Genomic DNA, 19,255 nt, shown 5'->3' with positions numbered 1-19,255 from the left:
TGCAGCATTTGTTAAATGTTAAATTCACCCCAGTGTTGCTGTGGTGTAGGATACAGTATTTCACTTGCACCTTACTAGACTGATGCCCTACGGTTATGTTGTGGTCAACTATAGATGTATTTTCTCTACAGCTAGACAAATGGAAAAACAATGCAGTACGTCACCAAAAAACATCACCGTTAGTAATGAATCACCATTCTCAGAAACTGCATGCACACCCATTGTCCCTCTACCACTTCTGAAGGGTTCGGCTGGGGTATATCCTGGACTCTTCACTTCCTTCAATTGTGTCATCAAGTCTGTCATAATGTATCTAATGACTAATTACTGTTCTTCCCAGTTAACAGTTCTTCACCTTAGTTAGTGCAATTTGGGATGAGGGTCTTGTTGATACACATTTCACTGCCTCAGCTTCTCAATTCCAAAGGCCTCCTCATGCCGTAGGGTGTTTCCCTTTCTCTGTTCGGCACTTCTGCATCCATCCCATTCATTCTTTTGTTCCTCTGTTCTTCACCTTTGTCTTTCCTTCTCCATTTACACTCTTCTATTGAACTGCATCCCTCACCATTGATCCAATTATCCCTCACCCTCTAGGCCCACTTGATCTGTGGAAGTGTAGCCGCATTGGAGACTATCCACAGCTTATATAATCAAAAGAAAAGTCGTACTTACCCTGGGGTATGGAAGTCCACTGGTGGTGTTGAATGCTGGTAGCAACCTGTACCCAAGTTCCTTTGCCATGTAGAGAAGCTCATCATTATACCACTGCATCTGCTCACTTTGCTCTTTCAGTATTGTAGCCATCGCATGGCCTCCCAGCAAACCTCTAACAAGTGAAATAGTTACTGGCATCTCACAGACTTTTCATGTGCAATTATCTATCAGATTCTGATATTACTTTATATCATCTATTTACAAAGCTCATTTTCAAATATTGCCATTACTTACCCTAGCACTCTTATATTAGTCTCAAAGACCGAGACAACAATATCATTATCCAAGTGAACATCATTTATAACCCTTTTCACAGCAGCTTCAAATTCTTCCACTTGGTTCAGCAGCTAGAAACACAAAATCACATTACTCAGTGTCTCCTCCTGATTCTTTGACATTCAATAGACAGTATTTTGAACCAAAAGCCAAGCTGTTTTCACTTACTGCAAGTGTATCCAAAGTGTCAACCAAAGTCAAAGAAAATCTGAAAGACAATAGTTAACAGTTAACCTGAGGGCGAAGTGAACAGTTTTAGATGTATGGCAGTGGAAGTTTGCATGATGACTTTCATATCAATTTAATGTAGTTTTAGAACTTTTTCTTCTATTCACAGCTAAATATATGGAAATCAGCCAAAGAAAATGGGCAGGCAGTACAACTGTTTATACAAGAATAGCTGAAAGCCAGAACAAAATTGTTTTGCATTTTCCACAGAAATGGAGCAGAATTGTGGAATGCAATTCTCTGCCATCAGATTTCTGAATGGTCCACAAACCCATGAGCACCTCATTATTTGTCCTTTGCACTTTTATTATTTAGTAACTTATAGTAATTTCTAGGTCTTGTACTATACCACTGCCGTTAAACCAAAAAAATCATGACATATGTTCGCAATAATTAATCTTATTCTGATTCTGAATTCTCAGATCACTAGTAAATAGGATTTGACTTACCAAAGAGAAATTCAATTTATCACACCTATTTGACATCTGTTTCATAAGCTTTCAGCAGTTGAAATATCAGGTTAAAAATAGTTATCTCATCCACTCCCTTAATGTTTCATAGCAAGCCAATTTGAATCTTTAAGCATCTGGATTTATAAATAAGCAGACAGCTGTTTGCCTCTAACAGATGTAAAATTAATGGCTGCTGTCATTCACCGGTAGTGTTCTCACCTCAGAGCTAATAGATGGTTGATTCAATTTATTAAAATGCAAGTTATTTTCCTTTTTTTGAAATGGAGAAATCAGACAGTTAGACGACTGAAAACTATAGTTACGAAACAGTGTACCTCAATGCTCCAGCATTGACCTGAACTGGCAGTGTTCTTTAAAAGTACCACAAAGGTTGGGGGTGTTGTGGATAGTGTGGAGGGCTGTCAGAGGTTACAGCGGGACATCGATAGGATGCAAAACTGGGCTGAGAAGTGGCAGATGGAGTTCAACCCAGATAAGTGTGAGGTGGTTCATTTTGGTAAGTCAAATATGATGGCAGAATATAGTATTAATATATTTTATTAATGGCAAGACTCTTGGCAGTCTGGAAGACCACAGGGTTCTTGGGGTCAGAGTCCATAGGACACTCAAAGCTGCTACGCAGGTTGACTCTGTGGTTAAGAAGGCATAGGATACATTGGCCTTCATTAATCGTGGGATTGAGTTTAAGAGCCAAGGGGGAATGTTGCAGCTATATAGGACCCTGGTCAGACCCCACTTGGAGTACTGTGCTCACTATTGGTCGCCTCACTACATGAAGGATATGGAAACAATAGAAAAGGTGCAGAGGAGATTCACAAGGATGTTGCCTGGATTGGGGAGCATGCCTTATGAAAATAGGTTGAGTGAACTTGGCCTTTTCTCCTTGGAGCAAAAAGGATGAGAGGTGACCTGATAGAGGTGTACAAAATAATGAGAGGCATTGATCGTGTGAATAGTCAGAGGCTTTTTCCCCAGGGCTGAATGGCTAGTACGAGAGGGCATATTTTTAAGGTGCTTGGAAGCAGGTACAGAGGAGATGTCAGGGGTAAGTTTTTTTACGCAGAGAATGGTAAGTGTGTAGAATGGGCTGTCAGCGGCAATGGTGGATGTGGAAACGATACGGTCTTTTAAGAGACCCCCATACAGGTACATGGAGCTTAGAAAAATAGAGGACTATGGGTACGCCTAATGATTTCTAAGGTAAGGACATGTTCGGCACAGCTTTGTGGGCCAAAGGGCCTGTATTGTGCTGTAGGTTTCTATGTTTACTCCTCTATAGATGAATACAAAACAAAATGCAAGGCCATGAATGATCAAAATTGGATAATCTTTCCCTTTCATTTTCATCTTACGGTTATATTAAATACTCTTAGTACTGGCTGGTATATTTAAAAAACCTTAGATAATCACTGATAATTTATGATACTACTATCTCAACTTTTAACCTGTACTGAATTACTTTGAATTTTGAGGCTATAAAATATTTGCCTTTGGAATATTTATGATTTCAGATGATAAAAGCATAACCACATTCTAAATATTGATAATTTAGTGCAAAATGAGCTCAGATCCAATAGCTACTGGATGGTAAAATACCACCTGAAGAATTTACAGTAAACTAGAAATCAGTTTCCATTTTATCGGAAGCCATTTAGCCTTCAATGTGACATAATGCAGAGGTTAAGACCTTTTGCACCACCTATACCTTACAGATAACTTGCAAAAGTGACAATTATATTTCACTGAACGCACTTTAGATGAAAAGTAACTATAAGTCTAAGATTCAGAATTAAAAAGCTTTGGGTTGAATAGGAACTCCCAAAACATCTGCTTCCTTGAAAACCAAAAAAAAAATCAAAGTACAATGCATCTTCCGTACAATTCTCACTTCATCTAAACTCTTCTCTCACTTATATTTCAAACTGTTTTTCAGAATGTCTGCGAACAAATGCTGAAACTAGTAAGGGGAATTAGCCAAAAGCAGCACTAACTTGCCGAGGGCATCATCCACATCACCACGACTGGGTTCCAAGCCACGAACACGGCCGCGGCATGTCAGAGGCATTAGCTCATCAGCTGGGTATGCATGTTCCTGCACAAATGCAAAATTAAAATTAAAAATTCAAATTATGCAACTGCACTCTGCATGCACCAATTTTCACAAAAATTGATTCAATACAGAAATTAATCACATTTGGTGAGATCACATCTGGAATATTGTCTACACCATAGAGTCATAGCAGAGAAACAGGCCCTTCGTCCCATCTAGTCCATGCCAAAACCACTTAAGCTGCCTACTCCTAATGATCTGCACCTGGACCATAACCCTCCATATCCCTACTAAATTTTCTCTGTTCTCTCTCAACCTTGTTTACATCTTTCCTGTAGGTAGGTGACCAAAACTGCATACAATACTCCAAATTAGGCCTCACCAACATCTTATACTACCTCAATATAACATCCCATCTTCCCTACTCAATACATTGATATATGAAGGTCAATATGCCAAAAGCCTTTTTTATGACCCTATCTACCTATGACGCCACTTACAACAAATTATGGACCTGTATTCCCAGATCCCTTTGTTCTACCATACTCCTCAGGATACTAACTTACAATGTGTAAGACCTACACCTTGCATTAAATTCCATCTGCCATTTTTCAGCCCATTTTTCCAGACAATGCAGATTCCTCTGCAAGCCATGATAGCCTTCCTCACTGTCCACTCTACCCCTAATCTTGTTACCATCTGCAAATCTGATCATCCAGTTAACCACATTATCCTTCAGATCACTGATCTAGATGAGAAACCACAAAGCACCCAGCACTGATCCCTGTGGCACACCACAAGTCTCGGGCCTCCAGTGAGAGAGGCAACCCTCTGCTGGCACTCCCTGGCTTCTCTCACAAAGCCAATGTCTAATCCAGTTTACTACCTCATCTTGAATGCCGAGTGACTGAACCCTCTTGACCAATTTACCATGAAGGACCATGTAACATGCCTTACTAAAGTCCATGTAGACAACATCCACTGCCTTGCCTTCATCCACTTTCCTGGTAACTTACTCAAAAAGCTCTATAAGATTGGTTAAGCATGAACTACTACATACAAAGCCATGCTGACTGTTCTTAATTAGTCCATGTCTATCCAAATACTTACATATCTGGTCCCTTAAAATAACTTCCAATAACTTTCTCACAACTTATGTAAGACTCACTGGCCTATAATTTCCTTGTTTATGTTTAGAGCCTTTTTCAAACACAGTGGAACAACATCGGCTATCCTCCAATCTCTGATACCTCCCTTATCACTAAGGATGTTTAAATACCGCTTCAAGAGTCCCGGCAATTTCTGTACCTGCCTCCCATAGGACCCGAGGGAACACCTTGTCATCCACGATGATCTGTCTCAGGGTAGTAAACACCTCCTCCTCTGTAATCTGTACAGGATCTGTGAAGTTAATGCCGCTTTGCCTCACTTCTATAGAGTCTATATCCACCTCCCGACTAAATATAGGTACAAAGAACGTATTTAAGATCTCCCCATCTGTTTTGGTTCCACACATGGATTACCATTCTGGCCTTCCAGAGGACCAATTTTGTCTCTTGAAATCCTTTTGTTCTTAATGTACCTATAGAATCCCTTGGGATTCTCCTTCACCTTGTCTGCTAGATTAACTTCATGCTTCTTTTAGCCTTCCAGATTTCTTTCTTAAGTGTACTCTTGTACTCCATAAGCATCTCATTTGTTCCTACTTGCCAATACCTGCTATGCACCTCCCTTTTTCTCTTAACTAGGGCCTCAATATCCCTTGAAATCCAAGGTTCCCTACACGTTATCTTTACCTTCTTAAGGAAGATTGTTAGCACATTGAAAGCAGGGCAGAATAAGTTTACAAGATGTTGTTTGTCTTAAGAGTTTGGTCTTGTAGTCACTAAAATTTTGAAGAGCAAGAGGGGATTTGATTGAAAGAAACTAGATCATGAGGTGGCTTGACAGGTTAAACGTGGAGATGATGTTTCCTCCTGTGGGAAATTTGATCACTATTTAGAAACAACTTTAAGAGAGAATAGGTGACTATTTTTCTATTAAAGGGTCATGAGTATTTTTTTCCTCACAAGGACAGCATAAGCAGGGTCTCTGGATATTTTAATGTAATTCTTAGATAGATTTTGATAAGCTAGGGGTTGAAGGATGTAATGTATTTTTGTCTCATCGGAAACAGTGGCCACAAATGATTATTTTACAGATTGACAAGAATCTACGAGTGGTGTAGCACAGGGTTTGTAAGCAGGATCTTCACTACTCACATGAAAAGAAAAGCAGAATTGCTATATGAGGGAAATATTGGAGCAGAACTGCAAGTGAGGACAAACTTCAAGGAAGTGGCTGAGAGTTTGCGTGTGACAGCACATTGTTGAACACGGACCTCCTGATGCAGCAGGAGCACTGGGACAAAGAACAATAAATAACAAAGAACAACTATGGGGATCAAACTCAAGAAAAGAGTGGCTTCATTTGGAATCCCTGCAGAATCTATCAGGGCAGAACACAGCTGCTCCAGAAAAGAAATGCGGGGATAAAAAATAATTCTGGACAAATACCTGACATAAAGTAAGGATGAAAACAGTAATTGAGCTAACCAAGGGAAAACAGATGAACAAAATTCCTGATGATTTTGCTCCATCATTTCATGGACCTTTAACATGATGCTCTCAAAACACTACTCTTCCTATTCTCCATATACTCTACCAAGGGAGTACTTTCTCCAACACCCTGGTCCAAACATCCATCTCTTCTTTACCTTTCTGTGCATATACAGGCAATGCATCACAAAATGGTCACCCAATCAATGTTCGGTCACCCCATTTACAAGCATTGAATGCCAAGCCACTAGACAGTGATTTGGTAACACATTCAGGCACATCCATTCAGTACTCAAGGGTAGCAGCAAACTTCCAGTCATCTGAGCTTTTAAAATTCTGATTTTTACTCTCTCTCACTCCTCTTCGCCCTAAACTATTCCAATGGAGCCTAATGCAAGAGTGAAGAACAATGCATCTAATTCTTTGAATTGAGTGTTCTGAACTGAAAATTGAGTTTAACAATTCCAAATTGCTGCAATTTGTCTTTATAAAAATCTCTAGTTCCTTGGAAATGCTTCATCTCCCTTCTCAAATGTAAGTGCTACAACAGCTACTCACCAGTGTTTTGACATCTCATATCTTTCTAGCAATTCATTATGTGTGTGTAATGTAACGAATTGATCTTGGCCCTATATTCTTTTTCAGGCAGATATGGCTCGTCAGCCGTGGTTGGCAGCTCATCTAGGGGAAGGAAAACTTTGATCTCAAATTTCAGCTGCCGTGCGGCTAAAGCCACTCATGGGGAAGGCTTTGTGAGTCCCTAAGGCAGTCCTACGTTGAGTTCAATGTTGACAGGCAACACCTGCGACACTGCTGGTACCAAACTGTATCGGTTTCTGCTGTTACTTTGGGTTCATCAGATGCCTGGAGAAAGGGAGCTTGCTACATGGGCAACAGCTTGCTCTCCATATCATACTGCCCAGGCTCGTGTATCTAGACAGCTAGGATGCAATATCCATGGTCAGCTCTGACCAACAGAGGCCTCAGACAGATATTCTTTTAATGTACATGAAGGTAGTGGGATTTATGATGAATTTGACTGATTTTATCTTTTTGTGATCTTTTAAAAAATTCGTGACCAGATAGAGGACGACCACAGTGATCGGGTTTCTGGCACTGAGCCTGGTTCCGTGGTGCAGAAGGGAGAGAAGAAGATGAGGCATGTGGTAGTCATAGGGGATTCCATAGTGACAGAAACAGACAGGAGGTTCTGTCAGCCTGCTAAAGATACCCACGAACTGGAGTGATAGAACTGAGGAAGGGGACAACAGAAATAAATCAAAGATAGCATGCAACAGAGATGATAGAAAGGACAGGCAAGAGATGAAGCATAATCACAGCCAGTGGGATGAGTTACAGGGCAATAGAGGTGTCGTGCAGTTAAAACAGAAAGCAACAAATACTGGACTGAAAGTGTTGTATTTGAATGCACGCAGCATAAGAAGTAAAATGGATGATCTTGAAATTCAGCTACAGATTGGCAAGTATGATGTTGTGGCCATCTCTGAAACTTGGCTAAAGGATGGCTGCCATTGGGAGTTGAATGTCCAAGGACATATGGCGTATCGGAAAGATAGGTTAGTAGGCAGAGGGCGTGGTGTGGCTCTGTGTATAAGAAATAATATTAAGTCATTAGAAAGGGAGGACATAGGATCGGAAGGTATAGCATCTCTATGGGTTGAGTTAAGAAATAGCAAGGGTAAAAGAACGCTAATGGCAGTTGTATACAGGCCTCCAAACAGCAACCGGGACATGGATTACAAAGTACAGCAGGAGATAGAAAAGGCGTGTCAGACGGGCAATGTCATGATAATCGTTGGGGACTTTAACATGAAAGTGGATTGGGAAAACCAGACTAGTACTGGACCTCAAGAGAGAGAATTTGTAGAATATCTATGGGATGGCTTTTTAGAACAGCTTATTGTTGAGCCCACTAGGGGATCAGCTGTGTTGGATTGGGTGTTGTGCAATGATCGGAGGTGATAAGAGAGCTTAAGGTTAAGGAACCCTTAGGGAACAGTGATCACAATATGATTGAGCTCACTTTGAAATTTGGGAAGGAGAAAATAAAATCCAATGTCTCGGTATTTCAGTACAATAAAGGAAATTACAATGGCATGAGACGGGAAATGGCCAAGGTTAACTGGAAAGGAACACGAGCAGGGAGAACAGCAGATCAGCAAAATGAGGGAATTGCGAGATAAAATAAGAAGAAATTTTCAGATGGAGGAAGGTCACTACCATGGCTGACAAGTGAAGTCACAGCCAAAGTGAAAACAAAAGAGAGGGCATAAAAGGAAGCCAAAGCTAGTGGGAAGATAGAGGATTGGGAAGCTTTTAAAAACTTGTAGAAGGAAACTAAGAAGGTCATTAGGAAGGAAAAGATGAATTATGAAAAGAAGCTGGCGGCTAATATCAAAGAAGATACTAAAAGTTTTTTTAAGTATATAAAGAGTAATAGAGAATTGAGGGTAGATATAGGACCAATACAAAATGACGCTAGAGATATTGAAAGAGAGATGCAGAGATGGCACAGGAACTGAATGTGTATTTTGCATTAGTCTTCACAGTAGAAGACATCTGCAGTATACCGGACATTCAAAAGTGTCAGAGAAGTGAAGTATGTGCAGTGAAAATTACGACTGAAAAGGTGCTCAGGAAGCTTAATGATCTGAGGGTGGATAAATCTCCTGGACCTGATGGAATGCGCTCTTGGGTTCTGAAGGAAGTAGCTGGAGAGATTGCGGAGGCATTAACAATGGTCTTTCAAGAATTGATAGATTTTGGCGTTGTACCGGATGACTGGAAAATTGCAAATGTTACTCTGCAATTTAAGAAGGGTGAGAGGCAGCAGAAAGGAAATTATAGACCTTTTAGCCTGACATCAGTGGTTGGGAAGCTGTTGGAATCGATTGTTAGGGATGAGATTACAGAATACCTGGAGGCACATGACAAGGTAGGCCAAAGCCAGCATAGTTTACTGAAAGGGAAATCCTGCCTGACTAACCTACTGCAATTTTTTGAGGAAATTACAAGCAGGGTGGACAAAGGAGATGCAGTAGATGTGGTGTATTTGGATTTTCACAAGGCCTTTGACAAGGTGCCACACATGAGGCTGCTTAGCAAGGTAAAAGCCCATAGAATTACAGGGGAGTTACGAGCATGGGTGGAGCACTGGCTGATCGGCAGAGAACAGAGAGTGGAAATAAAGAGATCCTATTCTGGCTGACTGCCGGTTACCAGTGGAGTTCCACAAGGGTCAGTGTTGGGACCGCTGCTTTTTATGATGTATGATTTGGACTATGGGATTAATGGAGTTGTAGCTAAATTTGTTGATGATACAAAAATAGGTGGAGGATTGGGTAGTGTCGAGGAAACAGAGAGCCTGCAGAGAGACTTAGATAGTTTAGGGAAATGGGCAAAGACGTGGCAAATGAAATACAATGTTGGAAAGTGTATAGTCATGCACTTTGGTGGAAGAAATAAACAGGCAGACTATTATTTAGATGGGGAGAAAATTCAAAATACAGAGATGCAAAGGGACTTGGGAGTCCTTGTGCAGGATACCCTAAAGGTTAACCTCCAGATTGAGTCAGTGGTGAAGAAGGCAAATACAATGTTGGCATTAATTTCAAGAGGTATACAATATAAGAGCCGGGATATGATGTTGAGGCTCTATAAAGCACTCGTGAGACCATTCTTGGAGTATTGTGTGCAGTTTTGGGCTCCTTATTTTAGAAAGGGTATACTGACATTGGAGAGGGTTCAGAGAAGATTCACGAGAATGATTCCAGGAATGAACGGGTTACCGTATGAGGAATGTCTGGCAGCCCTTGGGCTGTATTTCCTGGAGTTCAGAAGAATGAGGGGTGATCTCATAGAAACATTCCAAATGTTAAAAGGCCTGAACAGATTAGATACGGCAAAGTTATTTCCCATGGTAGGGGAGTCTAGGACAAGAGGGCATGACTTCAGGATTGAAGGACGTCCATTTAGAACAGAGATGCAGAGAAATTGCCTAAGTCAGAGGGTGGTAAATCTGTGGAATTTGTTGCCACGAGCGGCTGTAAGAGGCCAAGTCATCGGGTACATTTAAAGCAGAGATAGATAGGCTCTTAATTAGCCTCGGCATCAAAGGGTATGGGGAGAAGGCAGGGGAGTGGGGATGACTGGAAAGATTGGATCAGCCCATGATTGAATGGCGGAGCAGACTCGATGGGCTGAATGGCCTGCTTCTGCTCCTATATCTTATGGTCTTATGGAGACATCATTTGCTTCCACTTCTGCATGAAGGACCCTCTAATTCTGCCCTCACTCAGCAAGACAACTTTTAACAACTTCCTTGCATTTAAAATTTTTGTGTAATATGCAATCTACTTCACTCGTTTTGTATCAAATTAATATGCCTCAGTGTTCCTGCTTTTATTATACTCACTCACTGAAATCCCGTTTTGCACTTCTACTTCTTTTAATTACTTACAGGTGTCTCCCGCTTTTCTAACGTTCGCTTTACAAAACCTCACTGTTACGAAAGACCTACATTAGTACCCTGTTTTCGCTTTCAGAAGGTGTTTTCACTGTTACGAAGAAAGGCAGCGCGCGATAAAAGGCAGCGCGCCGCCCGGGCAGTCGCTCTCCCCCGGATTCAGAACGGCATTGCTTTAACACGTTGTATTGAGCAGCCGTTAGCAAGATGAGTTCTAAGGTGTCGGAAAAGCCTGAAAGAGTAAGGGTGTTACACTTAGCGTAAAACTTGACATAATTAAGTGTGTCGATCGTGGTGAACGAAGTAAAGACAAAGTGAGTTTGGCTTGTGGAAGTTGACGAAGATGATGTTGAAGAGGTTTTGGCATCCCATGACCAAGAACTGATAGATGAAGAGCTGATGCAATTGGAAGAGGAAAGGATAACAATCGAAACCGAATGCAGAAAGTGAAGCAACTGCGTGAGATTTTCGCTGCAGTGATAAAGTACGACTTTAATTTTGAAAGGGTACGTAGGTTTAGGGGATATTTGCAGGATGGTTTGAGTGCTTACAAACAACTGTACCATAGAAAAATGTGCGAGGCTCAGCAGTCAAGCAAGCCTTCCACATCAGCCACAGCAGACGACGAACCTTGACCTTCGACATCGAGGCAGGCAGTCATAGGAGAAGATGAGCTGCCTGCCCTGATCGACGATGAGATGACACCCCCGTGTCCCACCACCCCAACACCCGGGCCTCGGACAGATACTGTACCGATTCGCGAAGAATGCAGCGGTAGCCGGGAGGTACACAGCACATCGTTAAGAAAAAAGCCGAAGTAAACATGCTAATTAATTAGGTGCCACCTAGCACGTAATTGTCGGCCCAGATCAGAGGCGATGCAATCGGCAATCGCCTCTGATCTGCGCCGACATTTACATGCCAGGCAGCACCTAATTAATTAGCATGTTTATTTCGGCTTTTTTCTTAACGATGTGCTGTGTGCCTCCCGGCTACCGCTGCATTCTTCGCGGCAATGTATCAGCCCAGAGGGTGGGGGCCACTGCACCACCCAGCCTGCGACGACTCAGTCTAACACACCATCATCAGTGAGCTCGGCGCAGTTTTCCCAATTCCGGTAAGTGATACTACACTGTACATACATTATTTCTACTTTATATAGGCTGTGTATTTTTACATGTTATTTGGTAGATTTGGCAGCTTCATAGTTTAAAGGTTACTGGAGAGCGCATTTATGCCAACAGCGCTTGCGTGAGATCTTCTGCCGAGAGCGCTTGCGTGAGATTTTTGCTACGGAGATCTGTGCAGGCAATCATTGTAGAGAAGTATTTCTACTTTATATAAGCTGTGTATTTATCATATCATTTCTGCTTTTATTATATGTTACTGTTATTTTAGGTTTTATGTGTTATTTGGCATGATTTGGTAGGTTATTTTTGGGTCTGCAAACGCTCACAAGATTTTCCCATATAAATAAATAGTAATTGCTTCTTCGCTTTACGACATTTCGGCGTACGAACCGTTTCATAGGAACGCTCTACCTTCAGATGGCGGGGGAAACCTGTATTTACAAGCAGATAAACTTTGTAGCCTTCTCAACTAGTATTATGCATGGAAAGCTGATACCAGAACAATTTCTTGTTCTGGGTCAAGGGTTAAATCCTTTGGATTAATGCAATATTTACCCATCTCGGTGCAATAATGCACACGAGTAAAATAAACATGACTCCACCTCAGCCCACACCCTATGGAGTTTTCAGATTGCTGTACAGAGCAAACACATGCTGGATGATGAATTTCCAGCAAAGAGAGCTAATAGAAAGCAAACAGATTTAGCAAGGAAGCCTCGTGCTGAATATCAAACATCTATTATTTTAATAGACAATCATTTACATAAAATATTTTGTTATTTATGAAGCTGTCAAGCCTTTGACAGTAAATACTGAAAGGAATTGCATTTTTAAATTTGTTTTAACATGCATAAAATAAAAAAATACATGATTGATCAAGGTTTAAATTGTTCTGATACCAGAATTAATATTAATAACATGAACATTACCCAAGCATTTAAGTGAGAGGCTCATGGAAATTTGTGTCTATTTACTCATTAAAATAAAATATATATGCAAGTTAAATGTGGAACATTTATATTTACCCTTCATAAAATTATGACTAATACATTACGCAACAATGAGGTGTACACAGAATATACAATAAAATGGAAATAATAATCTTGCACTTTAGATGAAACAAAAAGGCAAAACTATTAAAGCCAATTAGTATTACAAACAAAATAATGATTTTTGTTTAAATGATGTCCTTCAATCAAGAAATGTAATGTATTTTCAGAGTGGTCTTACATTCTAAAACAGAACTCAGACATGTTGATCTAGTTGTTCATATCCTGCTTTTCCAGGAACAGGAAATTATCATAAAAAAACAAACCACGGATGTTGAAGATCAGAAGCTCAGCACAGAAGCAGAGTTAACGAGGGTGGTTCCAATTTCTGTTATACAGGCGAGTATCACTCTATACTATTCATGAAAAATGATCATCCCAGAAACACATAAAAATTACTCATCTGAGAATCGGAGAGGCAACAAAGTAGGAATGCTGATGAGACAATCAGCCCTGGAATACCCTTACCACCTTCAACAAGCAAGAAAATTAACTCTGTGGTAGAACTTCAAGACTCACTCCCACCTCAGTTTGAGACCTCTGGTTTCTGTTCCTCATCTCTTCTTCACACCCATCAACTCTGGTTGAAAGATACCCTACAGTAATTCATCCTGTTGTGCAGGTGCTGTCTCATTGACATAACTATCCAATACTTTCCAATTCTTTCCTCTTTTCCATGCAAATCCTCATATTTTCCTCTTCAAGCACTTAGCCAATTCCCTTCTGAAGTCAGCTTCAGTAAGATTTCACCACCAGATGCATCTCCCTTCCAGCATTTCAGAAGGCCCTTTCTCTTCACAGCTTCCTGCTCCACTCCTGTCTCTCAACAGCCACATCCTTCCCAGAGCATGCTCCCATCTAACCCCAAGAAATGCAACTTCTATCCTTTTACTTCCCATTATTCAGAAATCAAAAAATTAATCCAAGTGAAGCAATGATTCACTTGCACTTTTCCTAATCAAGTGTACTACCTTTGGTGAGCACAACGTAGTTTCCTTTGTATTGAAGAAACCAAATACAGATTGGATTATTGCAATGCAGAAGTGACTGCAAGTTCCCATTACTCACCACTTGAATTATTTTCTTCTCCCACTCTAACCACATGTCTGCGGGCATTCTGCACTGTTATAATGATGCCTAACAGAAGCCTGAGGAGCAGCACTTCATCTTCTTAGAGGCCTTCCTGACTCAACACTGAATTCTGCAATGTTAGGTAACTTGCTTTATCTGTCTGTATCAGAAAATGCCATTTCTCTGTAAACCATCCATTATTTTACTTAGAGAGACAGCACAGAACAGGCTTTTCCTTCAAGCCATGCCACCCAGCAACCCACCGATTCCACCCTAGCCTAATCACAGAACAATCTACAATCATCAGTTAACCCACTACTAACCTGTACACCGAGGGACTGTGGGAGGAAAGCAGAGCACCCAGAGGAAACCCACGCACACATGGGAAGGAACATACATAATACCTGCTTACAGAGGAGGCCGAAATTGAACTCCGAATTCCAACATCCCAAGCTGTAATAGAATCGCTTCCTTAGCATGCATTTCATGCCTTTTCACATTCCTATTGACTGGAATATACAGTTCGGTCTAGCCTTTGTAGCTAAGCCAACAGTATACTGACTTAGAATGTCAATGTATAATTAACATTCTCACAAAAATATGATTCAGGTTTGAACTTTTATGTTTTAAAAACATAAAATCACCCCTGAAGCAAGAGATAACTCTGTAGAATATTCATCCTGCATTCAGCTGAACACATTCTATTTTCAAAGCACACATAGAAACCTACAAACCTGTACAAAAATTGAACAGGAATAAACAGACTAAGTACAGGAAGGATGTTCCCAAGGATGTAAAGTCCAGAAACAGAGTACAGAGTTTAAAAATGCTGTAGCATGCCATTTAGAACTGAGATTAATAGAAATTTATTCAATTAAAATATAGTGAACACCTCTACCACAGAAGATAAGAAAGGCAAGGTCATCAAAAGTACTTACGTTGATATTTTTTTCTTAATACCAAAGTGATGAGAGTGTTGCGGAGAAAAGGAGTAACAGGATATTGAAATAAATCAGCCATGATCATTTTACAAACTGGAGCAGTCCCTACATAAGTGTCAGAGAGCCAAGTCTGCTTCTTCTCTATCTCCATGACCGCACCACTCTTAGCCATTTGCAGGAAAGTTATACATAATTGCTTTTTTAGATGTATACATAAGATAGCTTTACTTTCTCTGTAACCAAATAAACTTTGGAATAAGCTATACAGCTCTGTGCTGCACATGACACCTTTATATTCATACAGCACTATCTGCCCTAATAAAATTACATGTAGTGACTGGCATGGCAAATTTGAAAAAGCTAGCAACCTTCAAACAGTCTATAGAATTAAAAATCCATTAATCTGTTGGATTTTGGATCTGCTTCCAATTTTATAACCACATCCTTTATTGCTCTAAAGTTGATAAACTAGTTCTGCATGTTAGTGCATCATGCTGAGCTGACTCAGATTCCTTTGTATTGCAGATGCACAAGATAAAAATAATTGCTATTCCTTCATAAAACAACTGCATCATTATTCAAGGTTCCATTTAATTTAGGCATAAAAGCAATCAACACCCATTAAATTATCAAACTGTTTCAAAAATAAATGAAAAGTTTTGGATTCCAAATCACATTCTACAGCAGTCATTGCAATAAGACTGCAATGACAATACTGAACTGGTACCTGTAGAATATGTGCATGCTCTATGTGCAGGTGGGAGGGTATCTCTCAGTTTAATTTTGTGTACCTTAAAAAATGCAACAGAGTCTCCAATTGTAGTACTTTGCAACATGGCTTGATGTTATACTTCGTATTTCTATCAGTCTGACAATGCAACTACATTCTTAAATACAACACTTCCATGTGCCACATAAACAAAATTATATATAATCAAAAATAAAAGAATTTCAATAAATAAAGATTGGTGGACTTACCATGTAATTTTGATATGCATGATCAAACATCTCCAATACTTGATCCCTGTAAGTGGAAAAAATGCATCAAATTCATGCATGTCCAGAAGAGCAGTAAAATTATATCCTCCTGGGTCTACAACAGCATTACAATATCCCATGTCAATTTTTTTATTACAAAAGCTCTTAAATTAATACTTAAATACTTAAAAAGCTCTTAAATTAATCAATACTTTCCTTCAGACAAATGCAACCATTTGTCCTTGTACCAGTGGTGTCACAATTGGTGGTCATGGAAGTAAATGGCAAATCTTTCTAATGCATCTTTGGTGAAATATTAGACGTCACAATCAGTAAAGAATTTTGAAAAACCAATGCAATCCACACAATTATTTATTTTACAAACAGTAAAAACCAGTGGCCCCCAACCTCTGGCCCGCGGACCAAACAAGCTTTCTCTTAAAGATGTGCTGGGTGCATTCTGGCTACCACTGCACCCCTGCATGCTTTGCAGATCGGTATCAGTGCGTGGCCCAGAGGTTGGGGACCAGTGGTAAAAACTATAAGCAACTACTGCAAATTTGTTACCATCTCTTATGGGGAAAGAAATTGAAATTCACATTTGTCATCAATTTGGTCACCACAAAATTTTGAACATATAATACAGTGCAGGAACAGGTCCATCAGCTCACAATGTCTGTGCCATTCATGATACTAACTTAAACACATCTGCCTAAAAATGGCCTATATGGCTATAATCATATGTCTGTCTCAGTGCTTCTTAAATGATTTGATTAAAACAAATGCTGCCTATCTTAATCCTTACCAGCTTCAGTTACTTTTCACAATTTATACATGCTATTTTCAAACTGAACACCTTTCTAAAAACATCATACATCTCTTGTTGCTCACAGGAAATGTAATTTATAACTAATGAAAAATGTGCCCTGCAATCCAATATATATTTTTTTGAGGATGTGACTAAACACATTGATGAAGGTAGAGCAGTAGATGTAGTGTATAAGGACTTAAGCAAGGTATTTGATAAGGCACGCATGCAAGGCTTATTGAGAAAGTAAGGAGGCATGGGATCCATGGGAACCTTGCTTTGTGGATCCAGAATTGGCTTGCCCACAGAAGGCAAAGAGTGGTTTTAGAAGGGTCATATTCTGCATGGAGGTTGGTGACCAGTGGTGTGCCTCAGGAATCTGTTCTGGGACCCCTTCTCATCGTGATTTTTATAAATGACCTGGATGAGGAAGTGGATGGATGGGTTAGTAAATTTGCTGATGACACTAAGGTTGGGGGTGTTGTGGATAGTGTGAAGGGCTCTCAGAGGTTACAACGGGACATTTATAGGATGCAAAACTGGGCTGAGAAGTGGCAGATGGAGTTCAACCCAGAAAGTGTGAGGTGGTTCATTTTGGTAGCTCAAATATGATGGCAGAATATAGTATTAATGGTAAGACTCTTGGCAGTCTGGAGGATCAGAGGGATGTCGGGGTCCAAGTCCATAGGACACTCAAAGCTGCTACGCAGGTTGACTCTGTTGTTAAGAAGGCATAGGGTGCATTGGCCTTCATCAATCGTGGGATTGAGTTTAGGAGCCAAGAGGTAATGCTGCAGCTATATAGGACCCTGGTCAGGCCCCACTTGGAGTACTGTGCTCAATTCTGCTCGCCTCATTACAGGAAGGACATGGAAACCATAGAAAGGGTGCAGAAGAGATTTACAAGCATGTTGCCTGGATTGGGGAGCATGCCTTATGACAATAGGTTGAGAGAACTCGGCCTTTTCTCCTTGGAGAGATGGAGGATGAGAGGTGACCAGATAGAGGTGTACAAGATAATGAGAGGCATTGATCGTGTGGATAGTCAGAGGCTTTTATCCAGGGCTGAAATGGCTAGCCCGAGAGGGCATAGTTTTAAGGTGCTTGGAAGTAGGTACAGAGGGAATGTCAGGGGTAAGTTTTTTTATGCAGACAGTGGTGAGTGCGTGGAGTGGGCTGCCGGCGGTGGTGGTGGAGGCAGATATGATAGGGTCTTTTAAGAGACTTCTGGATGGCTACATGGAGCTTAGAAAAATAGAGGGCTATGGGTAAGCCTAGGTAGTTCTAAGGTAGGGACATGTTCAGCACAGCTCTGTGGGCTGAAAGACCTGTATTGTGCTATTGGTTTTCTATGTTTCTAAATATATTACTAGCACGAGTTTAACTTCACTTTCCAGAAAAATATTTTGTTTGATCGATAGAAATGTAATCAATTTTCAGCATCATGAATAACAGAATGATTGCAGGAAAGTGTTCATCTCAAATATCAGAAAAAATATATATCTTTGTTCAATGGACATTTAGAAATAACCATTTATTACCTTTGTATAAATTTTAAATAGATTGAACTGAATTCACAAAATATATCTGGTACAGAAAATATATCTGCTCACATAAATCTAAATTTACCTAACTTGCATCAGTCCTGTTCCCCATCAATCCATGCTCTGTCCCCTACAACTGTTCCAATATATTCTTGGATTTAAACATTTCTTCTTTATTTCCATATCTCCCATCAGCCTCAGCCCCTTCCTATGCATGTATATTCCATTTACTCTGCATCCTTGCAAAATACTACTCCAATTATGACATCTTGAAAATCTTACTTGAATCAATTCAGTACTGGCAGCCATGTACACAACTACTCAGCTCCAAACTCTGGATTCTCTCCCTAGGCATTTTCCCTTTTCACGAGTGCCCCTTAAAGTCGTCTTTTTTGGTCATCCTCCCTAGTTTCATGTGTTGGTTTGGTATCAAGCGTTAGAACATAGAAGAGTACAGCACAGAAACAGGCCATTTGGCCCATATGTTGTGCTGAACCAGCTAAAAAAAACCAAATCAAAAACACCCACTTTTATTTGAATGGTAAAACTTTTCACCAAATTAGGTGAATAACAGCTTCCAAGATATTTTCCAGGAGCTAATTATCAAAGAGAGATGCCATGTGGGGAAAACACATACTTAATATTCACAAAGCAGAAGATCCATTCTCTTGTAGCCTTCAATGAACAAATGGACAATATAGTCTCCAAGCATAACCATATCCAAGCTTTGTCTAGGTACTGCAGAACAAAGACTGAATTTGGGGTGCTCCTGGTTCTGGATCAGAGGCAACATAGGTTACACAGCTTCTCACTCATGTAAAGTAGCTTTACAAACAAGCTACACTCCAGCAAGACACTTCTTGGAGCAGAAGTGCAGCTCAGCAGTGAGGAAGATTGAGAAAACCTGGGA

General features: G+C 40.3%; 1 protein-coding gene across 2 annotated transcripts in view; it reads right to left on the bottom strand.

Annotated features, from left to right (window-relative positions):
• edem3 (ER degradation enhancer, mannosidase alpha-like 3) overlaps positions 1-19,255 on the bottom strand; it is a 69,993-nt gene that overhangs the window by 39,774 nt on the left and 10,964 nt on the right. For both annotated transcript variants that reach the window (XM_072274015.1, XM_072274017.1), the window contains exons 2-6: positions 15,994-16,039; positions 3,683-3,783; positions 1,159-1,198; positions 949-1,061; positions 673-826 (exon numbers count right to left, since the gene is read on the bottom strand). In XM_072274015.1, coding sequence (XP_072130116.1) covers positions 673-826; positions 949-1,061; positions 1,159-1,198; positions 3,683-3,783; positions 15,994-16,039 — 454 coding nt within the window. The remainder of the gene's footprint in view (positions 1-672; positions 827-948; positions 1,062-1,158; positions 1,199-3,682; positions 3,784-15,993; positions 16,040-19,255) is intronic.

The sequence above is a fragment of the Mobula birostris genome, chromosome 12 (assembly GCF_030028105.1).
Source record: "Mobula birostris isolate sMobBir1 chromosome 12, sMobBir1.hap1, whole genome shotgun sequence".
NCBI lineage: Eukaryota > Metazoa > Chordata > Chondrichthyes > Myliobatiformes > Myliobatidae > Mobula > Mobula birostris.
This window is presented reverse-complemented; position numbering and strand designations above follow the sequence as displayed.